This window comes from Mandrillus leucophaeus, unplaced genomic scaffold (genome assembly GCF_000951045.1).
Source record: "Mandrillus leucophaeus isolate KB7577 unplaced genomic scaffold, Mleu.le_1.0 Scaffold174, whole genome shotgun sequence".
In the NCBI taxonomy this organism is placed as follows: Eukaryota; Metazoa; Chordata; class Mammalia; order Primates; family Cercopithecidae; genus Mandrillus; species Mandrillus leucophaeus.
The window spans coordinates 2,647,500-2,666,378 of NW_012101743.1; the positions used below are offsets into that span (position 1 = coordinate 2,647,500).

The 18,879-nt window shown below is 40.1% G+C and overlaps 1 protein-coding gene across 1 annotated transcript in view; it reads left to right on the plus strand.

The window, feature by feature from the left end:
- IL13RA1 (interleukin 13 receptor, alpha 1) overlaps positions 1–18,879 on the plus strand; it is a 63,556-nt gene that overhangs the window by 20,320 nt on the left and 24,357 nt on the right. Inside the window, exons 4-8 of the mRNA XM_011977136.1 lie at positions 1,021–1,141; positions 9,750–9,937; positions 12,825–12,976; positions 18,320–18,367; positions 18,633–18,765. Coding sequence (XP_011832526.1) covers positions 1,021–1,141; positions 9,750–9,937; positions 12,825–12,976; positions 18,320–18,367; positions 18,633–18,765 — 642 coding nt within the window. The remainder of the gene's footprint in view (positions 1–1,020; positions 1,142–9,749; positions 9,938–12,824; positions 12,977–18,319; positions 18,368–18,632; positions 18,766–18,879) is intronic.

Genomic DNA, 18,879 nt, shown 5'->3' on the forward strand with positions numbered 1-18,879 from the left:
AAAAATAATAATTATTATACTATTCTATGACATAAAGTGATTGATGATGGCTCAGCGTAGTACCCCTTCAAGGATCATGAGGGATAACAGATTTACGTTTTAAACAGAGGTGTTTAATTTAAAGACATTATACCTTAACTAAAATGGCTTTGTAAAGATAGAGATTTTAGGTCAGAAAGATATTAGGGCTCTTAAAGTCATGACACGTAAGAGGCAACTACTAAGAGTTAAGTTAGGCTTACCTTTGCCCAGAATTGCTTTAGGAGGAATGTTTGTTTATTTATTTATTTAGAGACAGAGTCTCATTCTGTCACCCAGGCTGGAGTGCAGTGGCAAGATCTCAGCTCACTGCAACCTCCACCCCCCCGGTTTAAGCAATTCTTGTGCCTCAGCCTCCCGAGTAGCTGGGACTACAGGTGTGTGCCACCATACCCGGCTATTTTTTGTATTTTTAGTAGAGACAGGGTTTCGCCAATTTGGCCAGGCTGTTGAACTCCTGACCTCAAATGATCCACCCTTGTTGGCCTTCCAAAATGCTGGGAATACAGGCGTGAGCCATTCTGCCAGGCTGAATGTTTCTTTAAAAAAAAAAAAAAGTGTCAGTATTGACCAAAAGACAGAAAGTTAAATTGTACCTCAATAATTTTTTTAAGACAGATGTATATATAAGGGTTGTTTGTATATCCACATTCATTTAGGAATTGTGTGGATATTGTCTATGATTGAAATAGTTTTTGATCTTTTATCTCTCCCTCCAGTTACGGATATTACTTAGGGTCCCTCAGGGATAGGGAAGATGTTTTCTTTGTATCAGGAGGTAAGAGAGAAGGTTGTGAACAAATTAGATTTGGGTTTCCTCCATCCTGGGTGACTTCTGGGTAAAATGGGGTGAAAGATGAAGAGTTTGCTTTCTGACCAAGCAGCATGAAGCACTCTCATCATCCCCCATGCCAAAGAGTGATTCGCTACTTTGCATTACAAGGAAAGAAGGGTCTTAAACTCTTGGCCTGGATATTGTAGGTGATCCTGAGTCCGCTGTGACTGAGCTTCAATGCATTTGGCACAACCTGAGCTACATGAAGTGTTCTTGGCTCCCTGGAAGGAATACCAGTCCCGACACTAACTATACTCTCTACTATTGGTGAGTATGTACAGTACAATTACTGGAAGACTGATTGTGTTGGGAGCCTTTGGATCCAACCTAGTTAAAAAAAAGAACGGTCTATTTTTTTCTGCAACCCAACAAGATGGACAATTTGCTTCAATGAAAAATGCATCTGCCTTTGGTGTCTACTTTTTAAATAAACTTTCTATTTTCAAGTATAGATCCTATATATTACCAGAAAAAATGTACAGAGAGATCCCATATACCCTTCACTCAGTTTCTCCCAGTGGTAACATCTTGTGTAACTATAGTGCATTATCAAAACCAGAAAGTTGGCATTGGTACAATCCGAAAACCTCCGTCCTATTTCAACAGTTTTACATGCACTCGTGTGTGTGTATATGTATAGTTGTATGCAGTTTTATCACATGTGAAGATATACAGTGGTTCCATCACCATGAGGAGTTGCCCTTTTGTAGCCACACTCACCTTCATCTTTTTTTTTTTTTTTAATTGAGACGGAGTCTCGCACTGTCTCCCAGGCTGTAGTGCAGTGGCACGATCTCAGCTCACTGCAAGCTCCACCTCCCAGGTTCATGCCATTCTTCTGCCTCAGCCTCCCAAGTAGCTGGGACTACAGGCGCCCGCCACCATGCCTGGCTAATTTTTTGTATTTTTAGTAGAGACAGGGTTTCACCGTGATGGTCTCGATCTCTTGACCTTGTAATCCACCCGTCTTGGCCTCCCAAAGTGCTGGGATTACAGGAGTGAGCCACCGCGCCCAGCCTCACCTCCATCTTAAACCATCTCTCCTTGTACACCCCTCTCCCCCAGTCCTGTAACCTCTGGCAACCACTAATCTGTTCTCCATCTCTTTAATTTTATTATTTCAAGAATGTTACTGAAATGGAATCCTATAGTACATAACCACTTAAGACTGGTTTAAAAAAAAAAAACTCAGCGTAATACCCTGGAGATCTGTACAAGTAGTTGTGTATCAAGAGGCCACTCCTTTTTATAGCTCAGTAGTATTCCATGATATGGACGTACCAGTTTTTTAAACCATTCATTCATTAAAGGATATCTCAGTTGTTTCCAGTGTTTTGCTATTATGAATAAAGCTACTGTAAATATTCACATACAGATTTTTATATGAACATAACTTTTCATTTCTCTGGAATAAACGCCTAAGAGTGCAATTGCTGGGTCATGTAGTAATTGTGTATTTAGTTTTTCTTAAAAAATGCCGAACTATTTTCTGAAGAAGCTAGTTCACCTTACATTTCCACTAGCAATGTATGAGTTATTGATATCTACTTTTAAAAAGGAAAGTGATATCATGTCTGGGGTCAAAAAGTAGTTTGTTTGTTTGTTTATGTTTTTGAGATAGAGTCTTGCTCTGTCACCCAGGCTGGAGTGCAGTGGTGCGATCTCGGCTCACTACAACCTCTGTCTCCTGGGTTCAAGTGATTCTCCTGCCTCAGCCTCCCAAGCAGCTGGAATTACATGCATGCACCACCATGCCTGGCTAATTTTTGTATTTTTAGTAGAAACAAGGTTTCAACATGTTGGCCAGGCTGGTCTCAAATCCCTGACCTCAAGTGATCTGCCCATCTTGGCCTCCCAAAGTGCTGGGATTACAGGTGTGAGCCGCCACACCCAGCCTCAAAAAGTAGTTTAGCTTCCTGCAAAATAACTTTGATATTTTGATATTTGATACTTCAGTATTTGGTATTTGTGACTATATCTACTACAAAGTTTGTTAAATTTCTAAGTTAGTCTTCCATCATTCCCTTTAGAGCCTAGAATTATTAGCAACAGAACAAGGAAGAAAGACCAGGTTAATCCAATTTAATTCAGTAAACCTTTATTTAGAACACTTTGTGGATAAACCACTGAATGCACAACAGAGACAAGAAACATATCTCTTTTCTCCTAAAGCTTAAACTATAGAGAAGATAGTGCCTGATACAGTGACCTGCATTAAATTAAAGAAGACAGTGTATACTGAAGGCTGTTGCAGAGGGATAGATTCCTGTGGGAAGTTAGGTTGAAGCTTGGGTTGGTGGTCGAGGGGAGGTGGATGGGTGGATGGAGAGGGGACTGGGAGGCTTTGATGAAGGAGGCAGACTGCCCAGATGGGGAAGTTTCTCTGAGGCTGGCCTCTGAGGAAGAGCGTTTTGAGAAATGGAGATATTTAATCATTGTGATATCAGGGTGGAGAAGGGGAGACCTAGCATAGGCAGTCTGCCTCCACATGGCCTTGTTCCCTGACTGTCATTTGTTAAGACTGCTTCTGAGAGAATGGGATGTGGAGGGCCATGTCCAAGACTTGTGAAGCTACTGGATAGACATGGCCTTTCATGCTAGAGTGTCTGCTTTGCCTGATGACATGATGGAAAGCATTTTTGATACATTAAAACACTCATGGCTATACCATGGAATAGAATGCAACACACACACACACACACACATACACACACACACACTTTTGGATGAAAACCTCCAAAGTTGCCCCAGGATTCACATCCGCACTCCTCCCTGGTGGAAGGATCCTCCTGGCAAAGTTGGGAAGTCCTGAAGGTGGAGCCAGAAGTTCTGTGTGGTTATGTCTGAAGTCTGTTTCTTTTTTTCCCCCTGATGTAAATCTCATTTGAGGTTTTGTAGTTTCACCTGCTCACTCTTGATACCTGTTGTTTCTCCTTTACTGAAAACCCTTCAGTGGCTCCCTGGTGGCTTTAGGTTAAAGTCCAAACTCTCCAGCATGACAGACAAATCGCTTTATGACCGACCTGGCCCCTGTCAACCTCTCCAGACTCGGTTGCATGTGCCTCCACGCACCCCCACCCCTCTCGCAGCCTACCGTTTGCCCACAGCAAACTTCTTTCAGTTCCTCAGACTGCTTTCTTCAAATACTCAAACAGAACACTAGATTTCAAACAGAATATTCAAACAGAATAGTGGAAACATTCTGCATCCTCTTGTAGCCTAGGCCTTTCCTTTTCACTTGGATGCTTCTTATTTGTCTTTATCTTTATTTCAGCCCAGACACCATTTCCTCTCCAGAAAGCCTTCCTTGACCTCTCAAGTCTAGACATGTGCCCCTTCCTCTTGTCCCACGGCACCTTGCAATTTCTTGTGTCATACTACCCAGCACATTGTGTTGTCATTTCCTGTTACTTGGTGGTAACCTGCCAGGCTTCAGTTTCTCTTGAGAGCAGGAGCTGTGTCTTGTTTCTCCTGGTGCCTGATATTTAGTAGGTATTCTATAAACAACTTGTGAATGTTTGGTAGGATCCAAAGCTAGAGAAGATTGCAGTGATGACTTATGACGTATAAGCAACTGAGGAGTGTTATCGTTCATGAATAAAAAGAGAGAAGGATTGAGTAGATCCAGATCCCTAAAGAATTGCTAAGAAGGGGCCAAAAAACTAAACCTTACTAAGAAGGAGTAGCCTGGCTATTAATGTTGCAGTAAAGTTTAGGGAAAGCTGTTACACAAGCTTTTAAGATGTCTTGTGAGTTGGTAGCATCCATGTGTTTATTATGCTATTAACCCCTCTTGTTTTCCCTGGAGTCATTATTGGTAAAACCACAGGGAAAACCTTTAAAGAATCTATGTCTATATAAGGGGCTGGAAAAGAAGGGAAGAAGTCTTAAAACTGTATCTCATTCCATGGCAGACTGGGTAGGAAATTATCCCAGCTATTAGAATCAGGGTGCCACTGGAGGCAGATGGTGGCCTAGTCCTTGGGGTTCTTCTAAGACAAAAATAGGGAAGTGCCTTGGGAATATAGTAGCGAAAACACAGTCTCAATGCAAATTGTTAAAAGAATGTTTCCTCTGGGTGAATGAATTACAAAAAAAACGACTGACCAATTTGAAAAAGCATTCCTCTTCCTCTGGGCTGAAGCAGGCTGTCACCAAAGCTGAGAGCAGATGGTCCTTGGGCTGGCTTTCAGCCCTCAGTTGATGTCTTTTTGCAGGGAACAATCTGTATAGCCACTGGAGGTGGCTCAAGCCACAATCCCAAGATAGTGGTGGGTCACTAGCATCCAAGGGAGGCAGGTATCAAGGATCCTACTTTTTTTTTTTTGGTGATAGGGTCTTGCTCTGTTGCCCAGGCTGAAGTACAGTTGGTGTGATCATTGCTCACTGCAGCTTCAACCTTCTAGGCCCAAGCCATTCCCCCACGTCAGCCTCCTGAGTAGCTCGGATCACAGGTGTGTACCACCATACCCAGCTAATTTTTGTGTTTTTTTTAGAGATGGGGTTTTGCCATGTTGCCCAGATTGCTCTCAAACTCCTGGGCTCAAGCCTGCCTCGGCCTCCCAAAGTGCTGGGATTACAGGCGTGAGCCACCGCACCTGGCCTACTTCTTGTCATACACAGTCCCAGAGCTGGTCATCAGCAGGGGCTCTTTCTGTAAGTGTAGTTCTGTGCCATCCAGTATAGGAGCCACTGGCTACATGTGGCTAGTTACATTTTAATTTAAATTAATTAAAATTGAATCAAATTAAAACTTCAGTTGCATAGTCTCGCCAGCCACTTTCACAAGTGATGAGTGGCTCTTGTATTGGACAGCACAGATAGCAACCATTTCCATAATGCCAGAAAGTTCTGTTGGATGGTGCTGGTATAGGTTCTGTATCTTATCCCCTTACCACCTCACAGCTTATTCTTTCTGGGCCACACTGCTTGGGTTGAAATCCTGGCTCTCTTCCTTACTTTAGTGTGATTTTGGGTAAGTCCCTTCTCTCTCAGCCTTAGTTTTATAATCTGGGAAATGGAGATAGTAATAATAGTGCCTGCTTCTTAAGGTTATTGTGAGGGCCAGTGTTTAGAGCCATGACTAGCTGCTAGCATATGTAAAGTAAGCACTCAATCCATGATAGCTCTTATTACCATTGGCTGGGCGCGGTGGCTCACTCCTGTAATCCCAGCACTTTGGGAGGCCGAGGCGGGTGGATCACGAGTTCAGGAGATTGAGACTATCCTGGCTAACATAGTGAAACCCTGTCTCTACTAAAAATACAAAAAAAAATTAGCCGGGTGTGTGGTGGTGGGCACCTGTAGTCTCAGCTACTCGGGAGGCTGAGGCAGGAGAATGGCGTGAACCTGGGAGGTGGAGCTTGCAGTGAGCCGAGATCGCGCCACTGCACTCCAGCCTGGGCGACTGAGCAAGACTCCATCTCAAAAAAAAAAAAAAAAAAAAAAAACCAACAACTAATTATTATTGTTATTCATCTCCACTCCCTAGCAGTTGCAGTCAGTGCACAGTGCTGGCCTCTTCCCCTGTCTCACAGAATTGGTACCTAACCCATACTCCCTTCTTTCTTGCTCTCCTCTAGATAGATCCTTTCTAATCAAAACCACAAAAGAAAGGGAGTCAAGACACAGTGCCCATTAGCAAGCACCAGAAATGGTTGCTTATGCAGGTACCAGTATAAATCACATCAAACAAACTGCCAGAGACTGTTTTCCCTAACCCCCAACCAGAAAATATACAATCTCTCTTTGTAGGTTTTTTTTTTTTTTTTTTTGGAGACAGAGTCTCATTTTATCGCCCAGGCTGGAGTGCAGTGGTACGATCTCGGCTCACCGCAGCCTCCGCCTCCCGAGTTCCAGTGATTCTCCTGAGTAGCTGGGATTACAGGCGCGTGCCACCACACCTGGCTAATTTTTGTATTTTCATTAGAGACAGGGTTTTACCATGTTGGCCAGGCTGGTCTTGAACTCCTGACCTCAAGTGATCCACCCACCTGGGCCTCCTAAAGTGCTGGGATTACAGGCGTGACCCGTGACGCCTGGCCTGGAGTCATTTTTTGAAATCAAAATAATTCATTGCAGCCCTAGGGCAATGACTTATGTTCCTGCAGGGACAGTCTGGCATTGAACAGACCCTAGCCTGAAGAGCTGCAGACTAGTCATACCAATGAATTTTAGGGAATGTTTTTTACCACATTAATCATCTTCTGAGTTGGGAAAATAGTCTTTAATTTGTCAGTTTCCTTCTCATAGCTGCAGTGTGACTCTGCAGATGAATTCAGTATATGAATTTTAACAGGAATCACCTGCTGTTTTAGGTTAATGTTTCACAAGCATTCAAGAAATGTTATCTATTCAGAACCAGTATTTTCCCTTCTATAACTATTTCTAAATTACAACAAAATTGTTTTAAAATTTCATATCTGAGATCCATGAGCATATGCAGAATACTCAGGGTGCAGAAATGAAAAAGGGATCAAGAAGATTGTGCATTCGAGGAGTTCCTTTCATCATTAAAAAACAATTTTACACATGACTTTCTTTAGTTATGTAAGAAAAATGTCATTAAATTTCTTCAGTTTCTGTTTTTGGCCGTGGGCGGGAAACATTCCAGGACTGTCTGATCCAAAAACTAGTCATAACAATAACTTCATTTTTACAACACTGTTTTCTTCATAAACCAGAGGGGGCTGCAACTAGGGGGAAAAGCTCATGTACTACCTTTTGAAGGAAAAAAGCATTTTCTATATTGAAGCATTTCTTTGTGCAGCCTTTGAAGGAATAAATACATTAGCTCTGATTTTTTTGTTTTTTGTTTTTTAAACTGACTTGCAGCAGAATCTCCTGGAGAATTGCTGTTCAAATACTGGTTCCTAGGTCCTGGCAAAACCTTCTAAATCAGACTCTCTGGGAGAAGGTTTGAGGAACCTGCATCTTAAAGTAGTACAGAGGATTCTGAGTAACAGGTTAGGGATTTGGGACTCTTTACTCTTAGTTCATTTTTCTTAAAATCGGCTTCCTTTTCTGCAAAACCTTTGTGCAACTCCCTTTGTGGCTGATGATGTAAGACTTGACTCTTGTCTTCTGCCAGTTACTACAAAACAGTTCTCTGATAGCCTAGATTTAAAAAAAAAAAAAAAAGTGTAATAAACACGTTGTCTGCCTGCGCTGGGCTAGATGCTGATGATCTTTGGGGAAAGGTATGTGTAGAGGAGAAATGGTAAATAAGGTATCTACAATACTGCTTATGGAAGACAGTTAAAGCCACACAGTGGAGTGAGACACTTAGAAAGCCATTGTGTTTTAGAACATTGACCTGGCAGTGATTGGAGGGCACAAATAATGAAGGTCAGGGAGGTCAATCTGAAGAAGCAATGGAGCCTGTAGTCATTAGGGTGTGAATCTCAGGGTGTGGGCAATGGGAGTTTCATGGAAGACGAGGATCCAGGAAGCTTTGCAAAGGAAGAAAGAACAGAATTTGGTGATAGAATACAGGGAACAGAGGTGGGGGGAAAGGTGATTTTAATTTAAATTATCTAATCTAGGAGCCCAAAGAAAATGAGCTCTGACTGATGGAAATGGGAAGGTTGAAAGAAAAAACAGTTTGGTGGGGAAGAGGGTGCATGATGTGTTTTGGACGCTGGATTTGAGGCAACAGTAGAACACTCAAATGGAGCAGTTGGAAATCTGAGATTCGTTCTGAGGTGAGATGTCAGGATTAGGAATTCCCAGCATAGAAACTGTAGTCGAGGGATAGGAGAGTGATAAACTGGAGGTGAGTGAATGAGGGAGTCAGAAAGAGAGAAGAATGTGAGTAGTCCTCCTACTCCCTCTCTGCTGGAAGAGGGAGGAGGGAGTGGAACAAGCCAAGAAACAAGGAAGGAGCAGGGCAGAGGGACCAGAGGAGGAATCATAGAATTCAGCAGATAGGCATTTTCAGGAAGCATGAAACTTCTAATCCCAGCCTTAGAATGTCTTCTCTTATACAGAAGAAATAGGCCTCCTGTAGTCTCCATAGCTGCTGACAGTACCAGTGTTCATCAAAAAGGAACAATCTAGGCTGGGCGCAGGGGCTCACACCTGTAATCCCAGCACTTTGGGAGGCCAAAGCGGTGGATCACTTGAGGTCAGGAGTTTGAGACCAGCCTGGCCAACATGGTGAACCCCTGTCTCCACTAAAAATACAAAAATTAGCTGGACATAGCAGTGCGTGCCTGTAATCCCAGCTACTCAGGAGGCCGAGGCATGAGAATCACTGGAACTCCGGAGGCAGAGGCTGCAGTCAGCTGAGATTGTGCCACTGCACTCCAGCCTGGGCAGACAGAGTAAGACTCTGTCTCAATAAATACATAAATAAATAAATAAATAAGTAAGTAAATAAATAAAACAGAAAACAGTCTTTTCTTCCTAGCATATGAAATGAGTCACATTGTAAAATAGGGTTGTTTATTTTTAAAGTTATCTTGCTTATTGCAAATATTGCTTTTCATGGACATCTTCAGTCATTAAAAAGAATTCTGCCTTTTTTTTTTTTGTGGGTCTCACTGTGTCACCCAGGCTGGAGTGCAGTGGTGCAATCTCAGTTCACTGCAACCTCTGCCTCCCAGGTTCAAGAGATTCTCCTTCCTCAGCCTCCTGAGTAGCTGGGATTACAGGCGCCTGCCACCACACCTGGCTAATTTTTGTATTTTTGGTAGAGACAGGGTTTCACCATGTTGGCAAGGCTGATTTCCAACTCCTGACCTCAAGTGGTCCGCCTGTCTCGGCCTCCAAAAGTGCTGGGATTACAGGTGTGAGCTACTGCGCCCAGCCTGCTCTTATTTCTTGAATACCTTGTTAAATATAATGCAGAAGATTGTCTCATTTTTTCTTGTAGGCACAGAAGCCTGGAAAAAATTCGTCAATGTGAAGAGATCTATAAAGAAGGCCAATACTTTGGTTGTTCCTTTGATCTGACCAAAGTGAAGGATTCCAGTTTTGAACAACACAGTGTCCAAATAATGGTCAAGGATTATGCAGGAAAAATTAAACCATCCTTCAATATAGTGCCTTTAACTTCCCGTGGTAAGTTTTAGAAGTCTTCTAAAACAATATGGATAAAAAGTGTGTTATATCTTTTGCACAATCAATACAAATAATAAAAAACGATGATTTTGGATTTAAGATCTTCTGAAACAAGGGACTATATTGATGTATAACTTTCTTTGATAGATCCTTTTTAAAGAAGCAAACTTGGAAATTCTTTTTATTGAACACATGTGCCAGATGCTTTATCCTTGTTTACTTATGAGTACACTGAGAGTTAGAACAGTTAGTTGTAGAATCAACATTGGAATTGTCTCAGTTCATTGTTTGTTTCGTATTTTCTGGTATTCTGTTGTTTATAACAGAATACCAGAAAGCGGGTAATTTATCAAAAAAAAAGGAATTTATTTCTTACAGTTCTGGAGACAGGGAAGTGGAAGGTCAAGGGGCCAAATCTGGTGAGTGCCTTCTTGTTTGTGGGGACTTTCTGCAAAGTCCCAAGGCTGCACAGGGCATCACATGGTGAGGGAGTTGAGCATGCTAGCTCAGGTCTCTCTTCCTCTTCGTATGCATCCACCAGTCCCACTCCCATGATAACCCATTAATCCATTAATCAGTGAATAGATCAATCCATGAAGGCAGAACCCTCATGACCCAATTATCTCTTAAAGGTCCATCCTCTCCATACTGCCACATTGGGGATGAAGTTTCAACGTGAGTTTGGGAGAAGATAAACATTCAAATCATAGCAGGAATCAGGCCGTCTGACTCTAAGATCTAGTCTCTTGATACTTAAAGAGGATGATGCTCATAATGATCATATATAGTTCCTGAATAATCTGTCTCTTAGAAAAGGCATAGACTGAAGGTAGTGTAATCGGGCGATATTCCAAATATTTAACATTCTGTATGGCATGGGAACTGATCAGTTAGAAAAACCAGTATAGCCATAACTGTGGGTGCCAGCTGCATGTCAGCCTGTTAGAAAGTACCCTCAACTTGAACACAAAATATCTGATTAGGTTCTAACTCCTCCACTTTGGGCAAGGCATATAAACCCCCTTCGAATATTTCCTTATCTGTGAAATGGAATATATAATCTCTCTCTATCTAAAAACATTGCCATAAGGTCCAAATGACATAAAGCGTATTAACACATTTTGTAAATTGCTAAAGCAAATTCCATAAGCGTAATGGGTTATTTGTTGAAATATCCCAACTGGGAGCTCAGATTCTGGCTAAGATAGTCATAGAAGTGAATTCTAATAGGGTACCAAAGTCAGCTTACTTTGTAGGCCAAGAGAGTGAGGTTGGAGTATTTTGCCCAGTGGGGTAAGCTGAAGCAGAGCCCTTTTCTTTGTTTGGCAGATTATCTTAAATGACCTTTTAAGGCTTATTTTGCTGTTTTTCTCCCTGGATATTAATGGTGATATAAAGGAAGAAGGAAGATCCTTCTCAAATAGAAGATGATATCTTCAAGTTGTTTTCTGTTAATTACCCATTATCTTCTATTGCTTGCTCTTAAGTATAACTGACTCCTGAAAAAGTAAATTGACCAGGCTAATGCTTTTTAAAAAATAAATTATTTTTTCTTTCTCTGAGACAGGATCTCTGTTGCCCAGGCTGGAATGCAGTGGTGTGGTCACAGCTCACTGCAGCCTTGACCTCCCGGGCTCAAATTATCCTCCCATCTCAGCCTCCCGAGTACCTGGGACCATAGGCGTGTGCCACCACGCCAGGCTAATTTTTGTATTTTTTGTAGAGACAGAGTTTTGCCATGTTTCCCAGGCTGGTCTCAATCTCCTGAGCTCAAGCGATCTACCCACCTTGGCCTCCCAAAGTATTTTATTCTTAATTGTGGTTATAAACACACAGCATTAAAATTACCATCATAAACATTTTAAGTGTACAGTTCAGTAGTGTTAAGTATATTCACATTGTTGTGCAGCAGATCTTTAGAACTTTTTCATCTTGCAAAACCGAAACTCTGTTCTTTAGACATTAATTTCCCCTCCCCCCCGCCCTTGGCAACCACCTTTCTACTTGCTGTTTCTATGAATTTGACTACTTAAGATATCTCATAGGAGTGGATTTATATAGTATTTGTCTTTTGTGACTGGCTTGTTTTACCTAGCATAATTTCCTTGAGGTGCATTTATGTTGCAGCGTGTGTCAGAGACTAAGCCAATGTTTTAATGGTGGTCTTTGATTGGCATTAGTAAGTGACAACTAGGGAAGCCCCTTGTAGCTGGTGCCTTATTACTCATCAGGTGGAAGTACATCTGGATCCAAGCCCTTCTTTATTCTCTATGTTGCATCTAGATGTCCTGATTATACCCTGGCCATTTTCTAACCAGATGCAGGTCAGAGTTCATATCATCTGCTAGATATCCCAAATATGTTCCTTAAATACATTTTACTACGCAGTTTTAAATAAACTTCTTCCATAATTGTGGCTAATCAGAAATTCTAAAACTATATATCTGATCATGAAAGGCCACTAAATGCATTAGCTCTGTTTTGATTTAACTTTATGAACCCTACATATATATGCAGTTGTCTCTCAGTATTTGTGGGGGATTGCTTCCAGGAACTTCCAAGGTACCAAAATCCATGGATGCTCAAGTCCCTGATAAAAAGTAGCATAGTACTTGCATACAACCTATGCGCATTTTCTCATATACTTTAAATCATCTCTACATTACTTATAATACCTAATATAATGTAAATGCTATGTAAATAGTTGTTATATTATCTAGGGAATAAATGAGAAGGAAAAAGTCTGTACATGTTCAGCACAGATGATATTTTTTAAAAAATATTTTCAGTTCATGGTTGGTTGAATTCATGAATGTGGAATCCATAGACTGTGTGTGTGTATAATCAAACTTTGGAAGCTTACTTGTGTTTTATTTTTGTTTTTCAGTGAAACCTGATCCTCCACATATTAAAAACCTCTCCTTCCACAATGGTGACCTACATGTACAATGGGAGAATCCACAGAATTTTATTAGCAGATGCTTATTTTATGAAGTAGAAGTCAATAACAGCCAAACCGAGACGCATAATGTTTTCTCCGTAAGATTTTAAAATTATTGTTTTTATTTGGCTATTTTTCTTTGACTTGAATTTCTTACATTGAAATATCAATGAAACACAGCTCTTACATTTGTCAACTTATGATGATGATGATGGTAATGAAACTTCTTGTCTAAAATAAGGCATGGTGGAAGATTTGAAGATTTATGGTATAATAGTATCAGCTGCAAGTTTCAAACCATTTATTAATTCATCTGTAAACCTGTTGAAAAGGCCTATTAAACAGTAATTCATGTGCTCAACACGTTCTTATTAAATGTTTACCATATGCCAAGCACTCTTTTGTGTGCTGGGGTAAGGCAGTGAACGTGACACCTGACAAGTTTTCTTTCTTCATGAATCCTACATAATAGAAAACGTATGTAAATAAGCAAGCTAATTTCAGGGCGTGAGTGCTGTGAAGAAAATAAAATGGGCTGATGTAGTAGAGTGACTGGGAGAACCAGAGAGAATATTAGGTACGGAAATCATCTGAGGTAATGACATTTGAGATGAGACCAGAATGATGAACAGACACTAGCCATGTGAAGATCTGGGTGTAGGGGGTCAGCAGATACAGACTCCGAGGCAAGAATGAGCTTAGCATGTGTGAGAGACCAGAAAGAAGGGTGGGTGGTGTGGTCAAAATGTAGCAGGAAGAGATGTCTAAGCAATAGGCAGACATCAGATCATGCGGACACTTTGGAGGCTCTGATAATACCATTCTGTTTTCTTGGAGTTTGTGGCAACTAAAGTAATCAGATTTGAATAGTCAATATTTGTTGGATTATGTGCCTATATGCTATTCAGAATCAAATGCAGAACATGCTAATTAGAGGTCCTGTAGGACACTGACCAGAATGTGCTATAATCTCAGGACATCAGTCCAGTTGTTCTGCTTTAGGGTAAAGGTCACAAACTAGGGCCTCACACTTTTTTTGTTTGGAGCACAAAGTCGTGATTTGTTTGTTTCTTTGTTTACTAGATTTGAATTTTTTTGCCCAGATTTTAAATCATAGTACCTTAAGAGTGTATGTCCATAAGATGGCGCCTTAGGACCATGAAGACTGCACCACTCACTTGTCTGCTACCTGCCTGGACCCTTTGTGTGTTTGAGCTTTGGAGGTTAGAAGTGAAGTGTTTTATATTGGCTTTTAAAGGAGCCTAGCATCTCGCACGTGGGTAAATTCCTTGGTCCAGTTGTTTCAGCTTGTCATGGAACTTTCAAAATGCTTGCTAAAATAAGCCAGTGTTGACAGGCTGTAATTCCAACTCCAGAGGGAGTGACCAAGTCCACAGCAGAACAGAACAGCAAATGCTCTTCTGGGCATTTGCATTATGAATCCTTCTGCTGAAATATAATCATCATTATTAGTACCAGAAATTAAGTGCCCCAGGAAATACAGCAAAGGGAAAAAACTAAGGGCTTCCATGTGGAAGGGGTTTGGTGCTTGAATTTACAACAAAAGCAGTTATCAGAAAACTGAAATACACTTGTTTACTCCAGTCTTTACTCTTCTCTCCTTTCTGAAATCCTGAGATGCATGTCTGAAATCCTGAGATAGTATTCATTTTGCCACTCAATTATTTTCTGCTGTTTAACCTATCACATGTATGCATTTTCTCTCCACTGAAAATATAAACTACAGAAAACCAAATGCCACATGTTCTCGCTTATAAGTGGGAGCTGGATGATGAGAACACATGGACACATGGAGGGGAACAACACGTACTGGGGCCTGTGGGGGTATGGCGGGGGAGGGAGAGCATCAAGAAGAACAACTAATGGATACTGGGCTTAATACCTGGGTGATGGGTTGGCATCAGGAAGAACAACTAATGGATACTGGGCTTAATACCTGGGTGATGGGTTGATCTGTGCAGCAAATCACCATGGCACACATTTACTTATGTCACAAACCTGCACTCCCTGCACATGTACCTCAGAATTTAAAAGTTGGTATTTAAAAAAAAAAAAAAAAGAAAATATAGACTCCTGTAGGAAAGAGTCGAGTGCTGTCTACTTTGTGCTGTTCCTGCTACTAAATAGCAGCTAGCATGTATTAAGTGATAACTATGTGCTAGGTATCTTAATAAGCACTATATCTGAATTGTTTCATTTAATCCTCACAATAATCCTAAGGATCTAGGTCCTGTTATTTTGCCTCCATTTTACAGATAAGAAAACTTAGTTACTCCTAAGGTCACATTTCTAGTAAGTGGTAGAATCAATATTTAACCAAAGTTGTAACTCTAAAACTTAGATTCTTAACCACTAGACACCACCTCAATACTTCCTCTTAACAGCAATAGCTGTCATTCATTAAGTGTTTATGGAGTGCTACAAAGATGTACTTCTATGTGCTTCTTCATACAGTAGCTCATAGCAACCCATGAAATAGAAACTATTTTAACCTATATTTTATTGAAAAACTAAGGCTCAGAGAGGTTAAGTAACTTGCTACAAGCCACACAGCTAATAATTCAGTAACACTTCAAAGTTTGGTTGGTTTCCATGTATTTAACTTTGACCAAGAATACTTAGCATAACATCATGTGCATAATCATCATTTAATATATTATTATTGAATTGAGTTACTTTTTTTTTTTTTTTTTTACAAACTTCTGAACTGAAGAGAACACATACACTATGGAAGTTATCTACCTATATCAGAACTATTTTCTATTTGGAATTAACTCTGTACACTTGAGTTTAATGTTCTCTCTCCTAGCAGATGTAGAATGTCATCAGTTTTTTGTGTGCTCACAGATTTTGAGCTCTGCTGCTTAGAATTTTTTTTTCCTTTTGGAGGAATTATTTTGTCTGGTGTTACACTTAAGAGGGGGAAGTAAGTGGGAACATGAACTGGTACTATCACATGGGGGCTATGGTTAGAGGTAGCTCATGACAGAATTATGAAGTAAGGAACAACTTGTCTCTGACCACCCCCCACCCCTCAACCTTCCCAGCAAACTATCTTCTGGGTGCCCTGACTTTCCTTCTCTTAGTGGTCTCTGAATAGCCAGTAAACTGTGCAGGGGGATTTACATTTGAACAAGAACCTAGAGACCTAAATCTATAGGTTGATTCGCCAAGTTTGCAATTTCTGTATATGGGAGATGGTCCAGGGGAGGAGGGACATCAATTTGCAACTTGATCCCTCAACTGGTAGTTGACGCTTGTGATTCCCCAACAGGTCTACTATTCTAAATGGCCAGTAATAGGGTATACTAGCCCCCTGAGTGGGGTTTTTTTTTTTTTTCCTCAACCTCTGTATGAAATATTGAAAGGATGTCCCTTCATCATTTGCTTGGCCTCTCAGCTCTTCACACATGCTGGTAGGAACTATTTAGTGAATGACATTAAATGTCAAAAATAATAGCTGTGTGTTCTGGTCTTGGTTCCAAGTTTAAACATCTCTTTGATAGAAATTGACTATTTAAGCAAACAGATTTTCATGTGTTTTTTACTCCATTTTGGAAATACTTGCATTTAAGGAAATTAGTATTCTCTTTACATTAGACAGCAAGTGACTTTTATTATGTGGAGGAGAATTTTGCATTACACTTTCTTTTCTCCAACCCAGTCACGTTTTATATCTTATACTCTCAACAAGGGACACTGGTTTCTCGCTCCCTGTCTCTTTTTTAGAAGTTTTTATTGAGGTACAATACACAATCAAAATTATACAAATCATAACCTATAGCTCAATGATTTTTCACAAATGATTTTTCACTTATGTAACCAGCACCACAGAAGCCCCCTCATAATCCCCTTCAGTTGCTATCCTCCCGAAGAGCAGCTACTATCCTGGTTTCTAATCCCATAGATTGATTTTGTTGCTACTTTAAAACTTTATATAAATGGAATTATAGAGAACGTACTTTCTTTCCTTTTTTTTCTTTTTTTTTTTCCGAGACAGAGTCTTGCTCTGTCACCCAGGCTGGAGTGCAGTGCGGTGGCACAATCTCAGCTCACTGCAACCTCCGCCTCCCGGGTTCAAGCGATTCTTCTGTCTTAGTGTCCGGAGTAGCTGGGGTTACAGGCATGCGCCACCACGCCCGGCTATTTTTTTTTTTTTTTTTTAATTTTTTAGTAGAGACGGGGTTTCACCATATTAGCCAGGCTCCTGGCTCTAGAACTCCTGGCCTCATGTGATCCACCATCCTCAGCCTCCCAAAGTGCTGAGATTACAGGGATGAGCCACTGTGTCTGGCCCAGAATGTACGTTTGTGTGTTTGCCCTTTTTTTCACTCAACATTATGTTTATGAGATTCACCAATGTTGTTTCTTATAGCTGTAGATGGTATGTTCTCATTACATTCATTCCATTGTGTGAATATACCATACTTTATCTATTATCCCATTGATGGACATTTGGATAGTTTCCAATTTGGTTTTATGAATGGAGTTTTTATGAACATTCACATACTTGTCTCTTGGTACACATGTGCGTACATTTGTGTGGGGCATTTATATAGGCATACATGGGTCATAAGGTTACATATGATTGTCTCTAACAGATAATAACAGTTTTCCTAGATGGTTGTGTCAGTTTACACTACTAAGCAGAAATTGTGAGTTCTAGATGCTTCATATCCTCTCACAACACTTGTTGTTGTCAGGTAAGAGTGTGTATTGTTATCTTGTGGATTTAATTTGCATTTTTCTCATGACCAGTGATGTTGAACACTTTTTCAGATGTTTATTCACAACTTGCTTATCCTCTTGTAAAGTGCCTGTTCAAGTCTTTTGCCAGTTATTTTTTTAAATTGGGTTTTCTGTCTTTGCCTTATTAGTTAGTAGGGTAAGAAAAAATATATATGCAAGTCCTTTGTCAGAAATTGCAAATATGTTCTCACACTCTATGCATTGCCTGTTTATTTCCCTAATAAGGTGTCATTTGATCAACAAAAGTTTTTAATTTTAATATAGATGACTTTATTTTAAAATTCCCTTTATGGTTAATATGGGAGGGTTTTTTGGTTTTGTTTAAGAAATATTTCCCTTCTTCAAGGTCATTAAGATAGTCTATGTTTTCATCTAAAAGCTTGCTATAGTTATGTATTTATTAATTTATTTTATCTTACACATTTAAATCTGCAGTATATCAGGAACTGATTTTGTGAGTAGTGCGAGGTAGGGGGTCAAGATTCTTTTGTTTTTCCATATGCATATGTAATTGACCCAGCACCATTTATTAAAGACCAACCTTTTTTCACTGTTCTTGATCATCTTTTAATAGGATAAAAGGAAAGCTTGTTAGAAGTGACTAAGTGATGGAAAATGGGTTTTTAAACATTTAGAGCTCATTAGTTTGTTTATTTATTTTTATTTTCAAGGTCCAAGAGGCTAAATGTCAGAATCCAGAATTTGAGAGAAATGTGGAGGTCAGTAAATTCAACATTAACTATTTGGGCTTAGACTTACAGCAGTTGGGGGTGGAGCATAGCATAAATATGAGCTGCTTTGAGAAAAACAAATTACTTTGTTCCATGAGTTATTGCCAATTTTTTGAAGTGTCAAAAATAATTTGAATTGCAATCCAAGTCTTAATCATAGACAGAATTTGGCAGATAATTATATTATGATTCAATAACAGTGAAAAAGAATAAGCTGGTAATATTCCTTGTGTATTTTTATTTTATGCCTAAGAATACATCTTGTTTCATGGTCCCTGGTGTTCTTCCTGATACTTTGAACACAGTCAGAATAAGAGTCAAAACAAATAAGTTATGCTATGAGGATGACAAACTCTGGAGTAATTGGAGCCAAGAAATGAGTATAGGTAAGAGAACAGAATTTTTATTAAAATGTAAAACATTGATGCATAAAAACTAAGCTGAAGCAGAAAATAGACCGGGGAAAGGGGCTGTCATGCTCTCTTGATGTGAGGAAAAGA